Genomic DNA, 16301 nt, shown 5'->3' with positions numbered 1-16301 from the left:
GAGGGAGATGTCTTCAGAGAAGGTGAAGAAGTGATCGATCAGCTCCTAAACTCTTGCTTTTGCTCGATGTCCATCTCTGCACCGCCAAGCTAGGTCTTTGCTGGGTTTGGTTTCAATTTGGGGAGAGAAACAGATGGGTTGTGGAGTTTGATCGGAATGGGATTGGTTGGTTGAGGAAGGAGAAAGTAGGCAAAACGAAAAGAAAAAAAAAGGGAAAAAAGAAATTAAAAAGGAACAAGAAAAAAAGAAGAAAAACCAAAAAAGAAATTAAAAAGAAAAAAAAAGGAAAAAAAATTAAAAAGGAACAAGAAAAAAAGAAGAAAAAGCAAAAAAAGAAATTAAAAAGAAAAAAGAAAAAAGAAATTAAAAAGGAAAAAAAATAAAAAGGAAAAAGAAAAAAAAAAGGAGAAAAAGAAATTAAAAAGGAAAAGGAAATAACATAGGGGTATATTGGACATTTCACCTAAGGCCAACTCTTAATTTGATGCAGGAGGAACCAATCAGACGGAAATTTTAACGTTAAGGACTTTTCAGATTAATTGAGATTGTCAGGGACTGAAACGAAAAAAGAATCATAGTACAGGGACTAAACATAATTTAATCCTAAATTAAATGAGAGATTTTCGTTAATTTATTTATTTATTTAGATATGTCATATAAGGATATTTCTGGAAATAGAAATGGGTTAGATAAGTAAATTTAATAATCAAAATTAATATGTTGGGTGTAATGAGCATGTAGGGTGAACAAAGAAAATAGTAGGGTGGCAATAGCCGCACCCTTAACTTTTTTATTTTAATATTTTACTAGAAATACAACCCCAAACTTCCTAAACTATCCTCATTCACAATACACAATATCTTTCCATTAAATACATATCCTTTTTTTTTTTGCTGAAATAAATGGGAGAATTGTCACTTTGGTCACTCAACTATGACTCATTCGACACTTTGGTCACTCAAGTTTCAAATATATCACTTTGGTCACTCTAGTATTACACTATCATTCACAAAAGTCACTTTGTTGTGAGAAAAAATGCCCCTTGGGTAACTTTTGTGAATGACAGTGTAATACTTGAGTGATCAAAGTGATATATTTGAAACTTAAGTGACCAAAGTGTCGAATGAGTCATAGTTGAGTGACCATTTGTGGAATTCTCCCGAAATAAATTGAGATAAATATTTGGTAAGAGACTACCTATTTTTTTTCTTATACAAGAGAGACTACCTATTGCATTGCTGCAATTGAAAAAAAAAAAAAACGAGACCCAAAGAATGGCATATTACACTAGAAGCCAAAGAATGGCATATTACACTAGAAGACTCAGCATCAATTCCTCAATGGCTCAATGTGAGAGTTTCAGGTCATTGAGGACTTAACCAAGACAATATTCATATGCCAATTGTTGAGATTTGTGAACTACTGATGATGAAATTGGAGCGAAACAAAGCAATACATAACAAGAGTTCTTGAGGAATTTTTCAACGGTTTTCACTTGCTCTTGTTTGTCCATATCATTTGGACAGTTAATACATTTTTGAAACTAGATTGATAAGAAGGCTCAATTCCAATTATTGAGAATCAAATTCATGATATCCATCTGCGGTACACTTGGAAACAAAAAAAAACTGCATATATTTCTTAATTATAACTATGTTTCTTTATTGTTAATATAAATATCTCTTTTGGTAATTTAACTTACCCATAAAATGTGATGTTGGGTATGTGAAAAAAGGGATGTGTATTTAGTATTTAGAGGTGTGTGAATAAAATTTCTCTATAGAGTATCACTATACTGAGGTTTTATTGAACTTTTTTTTTTTTTTTGAAAATAAGGAGCTGGTGCGCGGCTGCCCTCAAGTCCCGATTAATGAAACTGCCGAATACAAGGGGGGAAATTAAGCCTAAACCCCTTATTACAATTAACATGTAGAGAACATCCCGAAATGATATCAGGAGTCACTACAAAATACATGTATTCTAACAAGCACCAATTAGCAAAGAGTGCACTACTGGCTACTCCATTTGTTTTGACATAGCGATGATATACGGGAAAGATAACTTGTTTACATAGAAGCATAATTACCAAAATCACAGCTTTCCTACTATATTACCGCTGAATAATAAATCAAATGACACTTAGTTTCATCCTGCCACTAAGAGGTTGCTCTCATATAATAGCAGCACGTTATCTCACTAGGCTAGACAAGACACACTGAGTGGGTAGACCAGGACAAAGCCCATTTCGCCTTACTAAACCAAGGTAGGAATTTATTAACAGCATAGTGCCACTAATTACTAAATAGTAAAAATAAACAAAAATAAAAAAATAAAAGAAAACCAAGATAGGCCCAATGACTGTCCAAGCCCATAGAGCAAACCTAGGCCCAATTACTACCCCAAACAGCAAGAAGAGCACACCAGCCCATCCTCCAGGCCCAAAGGAGGTCCAATTATTGAACATCTTTGGGTACGTGGATTAATTTACACAATACGTATGTACTAACTATATAAATAGGTCTTCTGCACCGGGCAAACAAGGTTGATCATCTCACCAAATTGGCATGGTATGAGACATGTGCATCTTGTGTCTCGAAATAACCAAAAGCCAAAAGCCAAAAGCCAAAAGGAAACTATTCATTGTTGGCCCAGCAACCATGAAAACCAAAAGGAAAATTTAGGTTGTTGGGCACTTCAAGTCTTGCCACAAGTGCGTCAGCCGCTCCAATCTTTTTTGAATCCAGGATAACCAGATAGCACCTTTGAACTGCAACTGCATACTGCAATTAATAGAAGCAACATATCACATATATATTCAGAGTTGGTGTTAGGACTATGAAAATTAATAATTGAGAGTGTTTGATAATTTGCCAGTTGAATTACCTCAAGTACAAGAATGTAACCCTCATCTTCTTCAGAACCTTTAGCAATGAAAGTGGGTTCGCCGACAAATCTTTTACTACCAGCAGACCATGTGTGCACAGATTTAGTTGAAATATTGAGCTTCACTACCATGTCAAATGGAAAGTTTGGCAATTCACTCCGAGAACCTGAAGTAGTTGAGGCATATACATAATTATTTTTGCTGCCTGAAAATGCTGGATTGATAACAGGAAAATCTGATAATGACTTGTTCCACTTGTTCAAAGGCTCCACATCACATCTTTGACATATCCCATTGGCATCCAAGTTAATTGAAACCTGCATTCAGTAATTTTACAAACAGTACCTCAAATTACGAGCATTAATCAGTTTGGTATCTCATACTTAAAAACTATCAAATTGGTACATCAATGTTCAACCCCATTATAATCTTAACACATCGATCCATGATGGCATCAACCCACATGTCACAGGATATCTTTTCATGGGTATTTTTATCTCTCCGTTTAACGGTTTAACCCTCTCTTTTTTTCTTTTCTTTTTTCCACTAAAAATAGCTGCACATCTGCTCCACATACAGAACCTTAGCACCTTGGACACACCCGGTCCACTAAACATAGCTACAGTCTCTCTCTTTTGCACGACACAAGTAACGCTCTTTTATTTCTTCTCATAATAACCACCTTTCTAGCACTCAAGGAGATTGAGACGCAGAGACGAATGTGAAGAGAGAAAGTAAAACTAAAGTTCTCTATCCTCTGTCACTTGACTTCTAAGCATAAGCTGGAGACACCACCACTACAAATGGGTTCACCAGTCTTCAATGAGCCAAACCTAGTGCAAAATTGAAAAAAAATAAACGAAAAATAATGGAGAAGTGAGCTAAAGAAAAGTGGAATAAGGCAATTGAAGGTGAGGAAGAGAAGTGGATGGGGTATGCATTAATATAAGAGAGAAACAATGAATGAAGCATGGATATAAGGGACATGAGAATGGGGACAAAAACAGGAGGTTAAATAATTTGAGGTCTTTACTCATACCTTCAACATCCTATTTTTGTTCCAAATTTTTTTTTAATTGCCCACATAGAGAGAGAGAGAGAGAGAGAGAGAGAGAGATAAATGGAGAGACAAAATTACCTATAAAAAAAATTAATTTATAATAGAGTTGACATTATTATGGACGGAAATGTCAGTTACTTGGGAGCCATCAAACATATCAAAAACAGTAGATGATAATAAGGAAAAGAAACCCTAGGGTTTAGCAGAGAGCGGTGACCGAGGTTCCTAAGGTTGCAAGCTGGTCTAGTGGGGACAGGGCTTCTTGTCGCAGGTCAAGACAACTTCGGGCGGGACTGTGTTGGCCGGCCGGTTGGATTCCAAATCGCATTAGGTGGTGCTTGGATTCTGATCTTTCGATGGTGGAGGAAGAACAGTGGATCGGAGAGGTCGACGGCAGTGTGACTGATCGGGTCCGGTATTTAGTGCAGGGGTTTCTTTTCTCCTGATTCCGACTTGGAGGTGCGGCGCGTGGCTGACGTTGCTTCTCATCGGTGGATCCGGATCGACCTGCAAGTCGAGTGGTCCTGGTTTTCCGGCTTGGGTCGTCAGACCATGCAGTGCTGGAAGGGATGGCCTCCGGAGATGACAACCGTGCCATTGCAGGCGGGCTGACAGGGATATGAAGCTCCTAGCAGCCTTCTTGCCTGGGCTTAGGCTTCAAGCTCTGGGCCTGGGCCATGTGGATTCAGTTTATAAGCCCAATTGAGTGGGTCTGATTCTATTCTGAATTGGGTCAGGTTGGAGGGTGCCTTGACACCCTCATTCATTACTTAGTGCCTTGGGCTGGCCTGACCTGAGAGTTTGACCTCCTTGGGTGATGGTGGGCCTTTAAGGTATCTAAAGTGTCAGTTGTAATTTAGATTATGGGGAATTGATAATTATCTTGAGTTGGATTGGAGAAAGCGGCTTATGGATGAGGAATGACTCCTATTTGTTTGCTGGGAAGTGGCTTTCTTTTCGTACCACAATTGCGCGTCTGGCGGATAGAGGGCTAAAAGATGATTTTTCCTCATAAGACACGGAGTTGTTCTTTGTTTATGAGTTCGCTTTACAAAGCAAGCTCAAATTGACTTGTAATGAGTTTACTTTGCTTAGATAAGAGTTTTTCTGTCTTTAAGTGTATGTTAGACTCTGACTTGTTGGCTGGTCATCTAATGCAATGAACCTTTATTTCAAAAAAAAAAAATTTGTTATGGACGAAAGACATAGAAAATGTGTTAGGATTCAATGTTAAAATATTAATATGATAGAATTTTGAAATTAAAAAAAAATTCTTCTCTTTACTTTAAGGTGGTGTACCTAATTAGGCTTCTCTAATGATTAAGCCATCTAATTTAACATCTCCCAACTCAATTATATATAAACATCTTACATAAACTCATTACGCACCCAAATGTCCAATTATAACACAAAAGTTACTATTACACTATTTTCTGAGAAAGATGTTTGTGAAGTTTAATCCCGAAATTCTTTTGTTTTTTTTTGGGCAAGATTTGATCCCTGGAAGTTAAAAAGGCACCTCAATCACTATGGCCTGTTGAGGTAAGCTAGAATCGCATCAGTCAAGACTTCAAATCTATACGCCTATGTTCACACCCTCTCCACTCGAAGAAGGGCGTGGGTGGTTGGGGTTTCACTCGTTACCAAACAAAAAATTAAACAGAGCAACAATGAAACCAGGGAATTGTCAACTCTAGCTTTATAGATCATAGTAAAGAGAGAAACCTGAACAAGGTGAGGCAATTTTTTGCTTTGGTTTCTATCCAAGTTCATAATCGAAGGGTCGAGTTTACCACTTTGCCAATCATATCCTGTCGACCACAGAAACAATATTAAATTAGTACAACACTACAACTCAAGTTACAGTAAAGGAGTACTATTATCAATACATTGATCGGATATGTTAAATACCAAACAACTTTTGCAAAGTGACCCACTCGTAAGAGCAAACAGAAGCCTGTATCTGGACCTCTGAATTCCCATTTTCATCCAAATAATCGTAGGCATTGCCTACATGTTGCAGCCAAAATCGTGAAGGAGCTTCAATAGGTATTCTCCAATCTCGACTACAATTCACATCATTAGGAAACCTAGGAAGCAAATATATTGGAGATGTGTCTTTAGTAGGATTCACAGATAATGCTGTCACCGCTGGAGTGATTCCACAAACTGAAGTGATTGCACCTGCATTTTAATCATTCACATTATAAGCAATCGCAGTAGCTCTTTGATATGCATTCCTTCCCCTATTTGAGTTCATTTTATTTAAAACAAAAAAAAAATAAGCCATTTTACTTTTGTGATTAATCTATAACTAGCCTCGTATAACAATCGTACAGAATGAAAGAATCAATCGTCAAACAATAAAGAAAAATTGACAACAATTTTGAGACAAAATCCTAGCCGCACAGGTCTCTCTTCAGGCGCTCGTCGCCATCTAAGCTACGCTTGTCATAAATTCAGCGACGTTCGTGGTCGTGGTTCCCAGCCATTTTCTTCCCAAAGAATAAGGCAGAAATTTGTTTGACTTGTCAAGGCCAGGAACGCTGTTATCACCCAGCCGTCACCCCCCCAGTGGTGTTCGGTGTTCTGGTTTTCTCGACTAGGTGTGGGTTTCGACCGAAGAGTTTGATCCCAGATCGTGTCGACTATATTCAGAGTGGAGGTTTGGGCAATGGAGGAGCTTGTGTCCTGGACCTTAGTTCGGCTAAGGTTGTGGAGGACTGGTGGTCAAGGATGTTGGATACTTGGATGGGTCGCCCTCCGGAGACGTTGGCGGGCTCCGGTGCTAGGCTCGTGGGCAGGATGGCAATGCAGGTGTCACCCTCACCACGACGAGCATCTCAGTTTGATTAGGCACAACGGTCCTTGGTTGGGCTTGGGCCTTCTTGGTTCGGGTTAGAATATTTTGAAGGGTGTTTTAACACCCTCATTCATTCCTTAGGCAGTCGGTGTCTTGAGTGGGAGATTTTTTTTTTACGTCCCTGCTAAGTCTGTACTAGCAAAAACTCTTTTATTTGTCTTTTTAAAAGTATTAGCTATTCCGCATACCACAATTGCGTGCTCGGTGTAGGATAGTTGATAGTCAAGATTTTCTTTTAAGGCGAAGTGTTTATGTTTAGCTATAGAATTTTGTGCGTCAGTGTTCATGTAAGGAGTAGTCTTTTGCCATTGGTAGTTCTACCTGCTTCTACAGCTTATGAGTGATTTTTGTACTATTTTGGCGTAGCTTCTTTTCAGTTAACATTTTTTAACTTGTTAAATATGTGTAAAATTCTGGACTAATAATTATAAGAAGAAAACTACTTCATGTAAATGTATTAAAAAAGAACACAAAACAAAACTATTATTGTCTATTACCATTTCATCTAGGTATAGTGGCATTAATTTTTTTTTTATCAGATAAACAACTCAAATGCTACAACTAATATTTCGTGAGTCAAACTCACAACATCTCATTCACGAAGGGGAGACTATGCTACTAGATCAAATGGTACTAGGCGCATTAAATTTTTTTTTTATTTAGTTTTTTTATGTAAATTTGTAATTTATTTTTTCATAACCTTCATTTATTAAATACTAGAAATTTCTCGCACCTTATAGGTGTGGAGAAGCGGCCGGTTAGTTTTTAAAAATAATAATATTTATTATTTATTATTTATTTAAGTTTTAATTTTTCTATTACTGACATTTACAAAAAATATAAAGTTATGGGAAAATGTCAATTTACCCAAATTTGAGCTACACTAACCCCATTTACCCAAACATCTTATAAGATTGCCCACTTATCCAACAAATTACATATTTTTTGCCCTAATACACAATTAAGTTATGTGTTTTATTAATTTTTGTTTATTTTTGGAACAATTTTGCCCTCTCTCCCTTTGTCACTTAGAGAGAGAGACTTCACCGGACTCTGGTCACCGATCACCGGTCACCAGACTCTTGTCACCGGCCGCCGGAATCTGGTGTCCGGTTTTATTGCCCCCCAATAAACTTTTTATTATCCCCAATAATACCCAATAAACTTTTTATTGCCTCCCAATAAAGTTTATTGCCCCCTAATAAACTTTTTATTGCCCCCCAATAAACTTTATTGCCTCCTAATAAACTTTTTATTGCCCCCAATAAAAATTTATTGGGGGTTAATAAAAGTCTTCGGCGATCTCTTTGCGAACTTCCGGCAACCTCCAGATCGGTGACCGGAGTCCGGCATTCTATTTTATTGCCCCCCAATAAACTTTATTGCCTCCAATAATACCCAATAAATATTTTATTGTCCCCCAATAAACTTTATAAAAATTTATTAGAGTGTTTGGCGACCTCTTTGGAAACCTCCGGCGACCGGTGATAGGATTCGGGCGGCTGGCGACTGGTGGCCGGTGACCAGAGTCTAGCGAGGTCTTCAATGACTTTTTAATTAGTTAAAGGGCACACTTGTCTTTTTACATTTAAATTGGGTAAGTGGGCACACAAATTAGTGGAGTAAGTGGGCATTTATTGGGTCCAAATTGGGTAAATGGTCAAGAGCCCTAAAGTTATTTAATGTTTATGGGTATAAAAGTTAAAAAAATAAAAAAGAGTTATGGCTGACAACATTACTTTTCTTAAATATAAGATAGATAAACTTTAATATAAAAGAGTATTAGGAAATAACTAGTCTCATACCCGTGTGATTGGTGAAGACCCTTCCTATATGCTTCTAACAAAATAGTTTCTATTTTTTTTATTGCAGATAATTTCATTATGAATTTCTGCACTAAAGTGTAATTTGGACAATTTATATTTTGGTGAAACTTGAGAACTTGACGTTATAGCGTGTGTGTGTATATTTGATAACGTTTGAGAAACCATGTGTCTTTTACTAATATATATCTATATATGCACTATTAATTTATTATCTATATCATAGTACTATATTATAAAGTCAACCTCAACTCATCAAGACTTCACTAAATTTTAAAACAGGTCGATTTTTGTTGGTATAGTTATCTTACTAAGAGCATCTTTAGCAATGATAGCCATTTTTGAGTTAAATTTTAGCCAAAGTAGCTAAAAAGTCATTTTTGCTAGCCACTTTAGAAATACGTCTGCATCAGTGCTCTCTATTTTAGTTAGTTTTGAATTTATATTATTTTTTAAATGAAAATTAAATATTTTAAATATATTTATAAATTACATAAAACAACTCAAAATGAATATTTTAAATTATAGAGAGCCACATCTCGCTCTCTATATTTAGGAGCAAGATAGCTAAAAGTTATAATGGAGAGCCTCTTAGGAGTCTGGTGCAGCTGCTGAAATATATAAAAAACTAAACATGCTCTTCAAAATAGCTAAGGAGCCAAAATAGAGAGTCTGCTAAAGATGCTCTAATATATAGTAGATGACTTGACTGTTAAGTCTAACATGAATTTTGAGTTAATTGTTTAGTCTAACGATTAATTTATGTGTAAATATGAATTCAAGATAAATATGGCATAGATTAATGATTCTAAATAAAGAACAGTGTTTAATTACCAGAAACATTAAGTTTAACGCGGTTAGCAAATAGTATATAATAAGTGGCTGTGAAAGCCCAATCATGAATTAACAAGTGATCTGGGATGATGAACTCTTTCTTTCCCACCTCCTTAAAATTTGAATCAAATTCTGCAATAGGACAAAAAGACAAGAGGTTATTTTTTGTTTAATCTTTTTGAAAATCGAAATATTTGATTATCAAAATTATTTTAACACGTAACACGTACCATAAAAAGTAAAAATATTGTGTGGCAACAGCATATCTTCTGCATTACATGACATCATGAGAAGTCTATTTTTATCGGTGTCAAGCTTGTAATGAGATAATAGTCGCTTTGCTGGCATCTTAAACACTCCTGCATGTTACATATATATATATATATATATATATATATATATATATATATATATATATATATATATATATAATTATGCATGTGCTTTTTAAAGGAAATGGAGAGCGGCTTTAACAGACTTTAATCATTAATACAACCAACTAATATGTTCAAAAGAAAAGCCATCTGCAACAGACTGAACTTGTATCATTTAAGCTAGTTTTCATTCAAAACACACAGCAATTCACATTGCTATGATGACATACCATTCAAAATCGGCTTCAACAATCTTGCAGCAACATCCCAAACACCACGTCCACTCTTCACCACCGGATCACAACCTTCCATGAGCTTGACCTTCCCCACAGTTTCCAAGGTCTCCTTTTCAATTTCGTAAGGTTCCCCACCACCTTCCCACAAGCACATCAGCCTCCCACCCCAGCTCAACACACAAGTATTCGCCACGTTTTTGATCACCTTAGTGTTCCCGACTTTCTGTCCTCCCGTCAACACCGAGAACGCTCCCCTATGCATGAACCGCCACGTACCGGTCACGGGGTCGTGCTCTTCCAACTGCGCCTCAGTTTTCACATACTTGGCCATGAACATGACATTGACCTCTTTCCCACTGACCCCACTACTAGCAAAATTGCTTATACACACTGATTGCAATCAGTAGGTAATATATGTAATAGTTACTGATATCTGTGTGGGAAAGCCAATAGGCACCCTACACTCACAGAATGGATTTCTGTCCCATTTGAGGGGGGTGGCCTTTGGTCTTTCCACACAGATAAAAAAATCAGTGTGAAGTTTCGCGGGCCCCATCTCTACACCAGAATACCATTGAAAATATTTAGTATTTAATATCAGTGTGAACTGATGTATTTTCTACGGGACCTATCTCTACAGTAATATACCATTGAGGATGTTTTTGTTTTTCTTAATTTACTTTAAAGATTAATTAAATAATCACAATTAGTCATAATTTCCAGATCTGTTCTTCATCCGCTTCATTGTCATCAGATCTTAGATCCACAGGAAATGAGTATATACATGAGTATCCCGTCTCTTAATATCAGTAGATTCAGATCGATCTGAATCTACTGATATTAAGAGACGGGATACTCATGTATAGAAATCTTACATAGGCAAATAGAAAATCATCCAAACCGCATAATTTCTTCATTGTTCTTCAAAGAGATTTCCCAGTAGAGATCGATCTGAATCTACTGTTTCTTTCATTCTACAAGTAAACAAACAATAGTAAGAAGTTAGCAAATAAATATAATATCAATTCAAAATAAGGTCATGAATTTGTGCCTTTACCTGGAGATCTAGAATCGATGAAGGACGAGCTCCGATCTTGGCACCAAGTTGATTCAAGGCACAACCATCTCCTTCTTGAACAAATCTATCTTCTCCTGAAAGCCAAACTTGTGCGCAACCCAATGATTGATCGATAAATTTAGCCAATTAAACAGATGAGATTGGCCTCACCCGATTTAACCACATGCAAGAAAGAAATAGCAACTGAATTTTTCCTGAGAGAGAGACAAAGAGATACTTGTGAGATAAATGAGAAGATAAACATCTGAAACTAAAACGACAACAACTCTTTTAAGAGCCTGGAAAAAGTTATCCGATGGGAGAGAGATAGAGGTAGTGATTCTTGCAAACTCTACTTACTAAACTAATATAAAGATTCATAATATGTGTCAGTCAAGGAACATTTTATTAGAATTCTAATATAAATTAATACAGAATGCAATTTTAGTAGTGTGAGGTAATTATGAATGACCAGCTTTAGGGGCAATTAACAATTATTATTAGGGTTCACACTGACAGCTGTGAGTATTAACAACAATACTGCAAACGGATATCTGTGTGTATGATTTGTTTCTCTGATCGTTTTTATTCTCAATCCACACTGATATCCGTGAAATGCAAATTTTTTTTTTTTATCACATCCATCTATTAATTAAATATTGGCACATATATCTGTGGGAAAAGTAACACTTCTTACAGAAAACTGTGTGAACCTTCATACTGATATCAGTGTCACTACCACATTCATACTGACAACAGTGTGAAAAATCATTTGCACAGATGACTGTGTCAATGAAAATTATTTTTTAAATTATAATTTTATTATTTCTGACGAATATCTATGTATAAAATAATTCACACAGATATCAGTATAAGTTAAATATTTGGTACATACAGACATCTGTGAGAAAGTTTAGCCACACTGATTTCAGTGAGTAATAGTGTGAGCATGTGCTTATGTGGGACCCAATTTTTAGTTCACACGGATATCTATATCTATAAACTAAAAGCCACTGATTTTTTATCAGTGTGAAAGTCAGTATGTATAAAATCTGTGTGTATTGCTTATTTTGCTAGTAGTGCCCCATGGAAAGTGAAAGCCCTAAGGTAGCCGTGACCATCCAAAGGGTGCACCGTCGAGCCGTGGTCGTCTCTGAAGAGCCCCGGTCCCGTCAAGAAATATGTTCCGGAAGGAAACTCTGGCGGGACTGCACCTTCAACAACTTGTAGAGTCAGTGGCTCGTTTGTTTCCGAGCGTTGCGAGACAAAGAGAAACTGGTAGTCCCGGAACGCAGCCACGGAGTCATCGACAACTTCTAGGGTTGACATGGTAATTGGAGTAGAACTCTCGGCGTCATTGGGAGTAGAAGCGGAGATGGCACATGGCGGTTTGAGGAGGGGTGTCAAAGAAGGAGAACGGTGCTGTCGGTGCACCGTAGGTATGTTTATCAGTGACGGGAATGTTGATTTGGCAGTGACTCGGAAGGGATTGGCTTGCATTTTGTGGTTTTGAAAGTTTTAGCCTTTTTAGAGGTATTCGCTAATGGTATAGCAGACTATAGCATATATAGGCCAAGTTAAGGGTGCACGACAATCTGCCCATAATAAATTGTTAAATTTACGGATTTGCCATCCACTGTAAATTGCAATTGCGGGTTAAATGCTGGGAATTTGTCTTCGGTCCATGTTGTATTGACTCGGGCTAACAAGAATTTGCCATCCAATCTAGAGCATTGATTTTTTAAACGGATCCAGTTATTGCATGTGTAATGGAAGCGGAGCAGGGATATATACCAAGAATTCTAGTATAATAAGATAGGGGCACATCGATGCCGGGAATCTTTAACAAATATTGAATGGAAGTGATGAATGGAATCTTTAACACATCGATGCCAGTCATTCCCTAAACCAAGTCGCCTTGCTTCTATATTTCCATCAAACTTTTTGTAACAATAATTAACTGAATTGGATTTCTAAAGGTACGATGTATGTATTGTTTGCCAAAAATCATATACATATTTTTCCTTTCCTACGTTCAGAAATCCAATTCAGTTAAATATGAAGGCAAAGGCTGAAAATAAATTTAATTAGCACAATGAATTGGAATTGAAAGAAGAACATTTCAAAGAAAACAATGGATCGGAAATATCACGTTCATTGGAGATCGAAAAATAAGTTTAGAAACACTTATCAACTAATTAAAATTGATAGATATCAATAAACTGAATATCTTTACAATGTGTATAGCATAGTTTCACTACTTTGTAGAGTACTTTGATATTAGTTTACTTCGAGAATCCAACTACTAAGAGCCAAAAGCCGACCACAAATATGGTCGATCACCATAAGCTAGAATTATTGTAAAGGTGTAGAACATCTCATATCTCAACCCCACATGAATTCTTGAAAGTTCTGAAGGAACCCCTTTTAATTAATGAATCATGAACCTCATTACATAATTGCGTTGAAAAAATCGATGAACACTTCAATCATGCATTTAAAAGGTGTTGGAAAATTTGGTCGATAGATGCTACTTGTACATCAAACTTTGATTTCCTACAAAATCACACAAATATATAATATTACTAACAAGTAATATTACTTATAATGATGCCAAAATAAGATGAAAATAATACAATATAAAGACTTATCTTTGATTGATGAGTGACTTGATACCTACTTTAAGCAAGTGCATGTATCATTGTCAAGTAAGGGAAGTATTAAAACTTTGATTATCATACCTCGGGAATTAGGCGTTGGACCTAACCGAGGTAAATGGCGCTAGAATAACTTAAAAGCATACAATGAAAAATAAAAATAAAATAAAGTAAAATAATATTCCCAAGCCTCGGTAATGCTCGGCTTAGCTCACACTAAGCTTAATCAAAACCACTAACTTGTAGCCCAAATGAGTTATGCACAATGGAATGTAGAATTTTGTTCGGGAGTTTTGAATTGGTAATTAACTAAATTAAACACAATTGAAAAGTAAACCAAACAACTAATTATCAAACAAGAAAATTAAATTCGAATATCAAATTAATGGGAACATGGGAGTGTCGGGTGATTCACACTAACTATCTTGCAAATATCGACGCCAATTCACAAATGCATGCATATTCTATGTGTTAAGTCCCGTATCTAGTACCGATCAAGGCTACTAAACCAATTATCCTTTCGATGTATTGAGTATGCTGGTTAGGGCCACAATCAACTCTCTAACTTAGGCATTACACTGGTTAAGGCCACAATATCTAAAATTAGAGGCTTAAAGAGCAAGATAATAGAGACCCAAGTAAGCTTAGCTACAATCAAGCTAGCTAATGGTTACCACACTTAAATCCTAGATGTCATAGACTAATAAGTTGTCAATTTATCAATCTAATCATCACAATTGCCCACAACATAATTTCAAAGGGTGACAAAGCCTAGAAACATGCTTCTAAGGACCATAAATTCAAATTTAAAGCATAAACAAGAAAAATTAATGCAAAGCATAAATATTTACACAAGATGAGTTAGGGCTTCACAACCCTAACTCCCAATTTTGAACTACTCACAACACATCATCAAATACATCATCAAATGCATAAGAAATTAAGAGAAATGATAGAGGAGGGAAGGAACACAAGGTAGGCTCACAATTTGCTATAAAGCAAATATGAACCCAACTTGAAACTAAGCCCCCACTCTTTACCAAAGCCAAAATCCTTTTGTGGTGATGAAGCCTTGATGATGTGAAGTGAAAGCCCCTTAATTGTTTCTTGAGAAAAATAGTACGTAGAGAATGATATTGGGAAGTGAGAGAAATAGGAGAGAAGAGAAAATGGAGTGGAGGTGTGTTGCGGGTGTAGGGTGAGAGAGGAGAATGGAAGGGTTTGTTTTTTTAATTAAGAAGGAGTTCTAGTCGTAGAGGAAGAGAAGAGATCAAAATGGATGGATGATGGGGCACGTGGCAACACGTGCTAGGAAAAGAGGGAAAATAAAAAGAAAATAAAAGAGAGGATGAATGACGTGCACGGGGCCCCGCCGGGAGGGGAGAGTTGAAGATACTGATGCTGACGTCAGCAAAGTCTATTATTATTATTTTTTTCCTTTTCTTTTCTTTTCTTTTCTTTTTCTTTTTTTCTTTCTTCTTCTCTCTTCTCAATGCACTTCCCCACAAATTATTGGAGGCAATTGGATTCCGCTCCCTTCATGTCATCGGCCATGGTTGACTCTATGTTGACTTTTCTTCTTTTTGTCGGAAACTCTACTTTACTCTAATTTTGCGCAATTTTCTATCGGTTTCCACAACTCCACTTATTTCCTACAAAATAAATATAAATGGATTAATTACATAATAATTGACTTAAGGATTAACTTATTTCTAGGGTTTTAAATACAATTACATGTATAGAAATGCGTGTAATTAATGAGGCTTGCGGAGAACAATTGATTTGACAAATATTTAAGGTTGAGGCATGTAAACACTGCCTGTACTTACATGAGCATTTGCCTAAACCATAACTAGCTATAATGAGTCATGCTCATGCTACCGCCAGCGGTGCTAACTACTATCAAGGGGGTAACTTATGGAAACACCGCCAGATAGGCTATCGCATGAGCTCCAGTGGCGCCGCTTCAAGATCGCCTCGCTAAAGCATCAAAAGCTGGGACAAAAGAATGTCAGTCCCACATCGAAAACAATGAAGAGATCAGTCTCTTCTCTACCTATAAAATGTCTACTCCTCTCTCTTCATTAAATACGCATTTACTACTTACTTGACGTTATTCTGTCAACACAAATACATTGACTAACTTAGACATCGGAGTAGAGAAGACCGCCAACCGCGGTCTCCCTTTGACACCCTGTGTATTTTATTTAACAGATAGCGGAAACACCAAGACCTCTACAAGTAGCGGTCCACTTCATGGACCAGCGTTGACCGAGGTTTAGCTACCGCTGAATCTCAGACAGTAACACTACCTTAAGAGTAGATTTCACCCCTTGGAGATAATGTCTCAGGGTAACAGATTTGTGGCGCCCTACCTTCCAGGGTACAACAACCGTTAATCCTTATAAGCGTACACTTGCAAACTTGGATCTTAGAAATGCTTAATTCTTTCCTTTGGCATTATGGAAGATCAAGAACAAAACACACTCTAGAAAAGGCGGACACTCTAACAC

The 16301-nt window shown here is 36.7% G+C and overlaps 1 protein-coding gene across 2 annotated transcripts; it reads right to left on the bottom strand.

Moving 5' to 3' along the window:
- Window positions 1–2254: 2254 nt before the first annotated feature.
- LOC133715592 (carotenoid cleavage dioxygenase 7, chloroplastic-like) lies at window positions 2255–12673 on the bottom strand. Of its 2 annotated transcripts, XM_062142133.1 has the most exons (9): window positions 12215–12673; window positions 11416–11417; window positions 10069–10430; window positions 9695–9823; window positions 9465–9596; window positions 5856–6128; window positions 5670–5755; window positions 2884–3201; window positions 2255–2780 (listed from the first exon to the last, which is right to left on the bottom strand). In XM_062142133.1, exons 1-9 carry the CDS (start codon window positions 12629–12631, stop codon window positions 2634–2636), a joined length of 1866 nt encoding a protein of 621 aa, XP_061998117.1. In that variant the 5' UTR covers window positions 12632–12673; the 3' UTR covers window positions 2255–2633. The 2 variants fall into 2 exon arrangements, with proteins under 2 accessions (XP_061998117.1, XP_061998116.1); XM_062142132.1 differs by lacking the exons at window positions 11416–11417; window positions 12215–12673 and having other exon boundaries at window positions 9695–9733; window positions 10069–10841.
- Between the last annotated feature and the right edge of the window lie 3628 nt (window positions 12674–16301).

This window comes from Rosa rugosa, chromosome 6, assembly GCF_958449725.1.
Source record: "Rosa rugosa chromosome 6, drRosRugo1.1, whole genome shotgun sequence".
Classification (NCBI taxonomy): domain Eukaryota; kingdom Viridiplantae; phylum Streptophyta; class Magnoliopsida; order Rosales; family Rosaceae; genus Rosa; species Rosa rugosa.
Note: the sequence above shows the minus strand (reverse complement) of the source record. Positions and strands in the feature narration are given on the sequence as shown.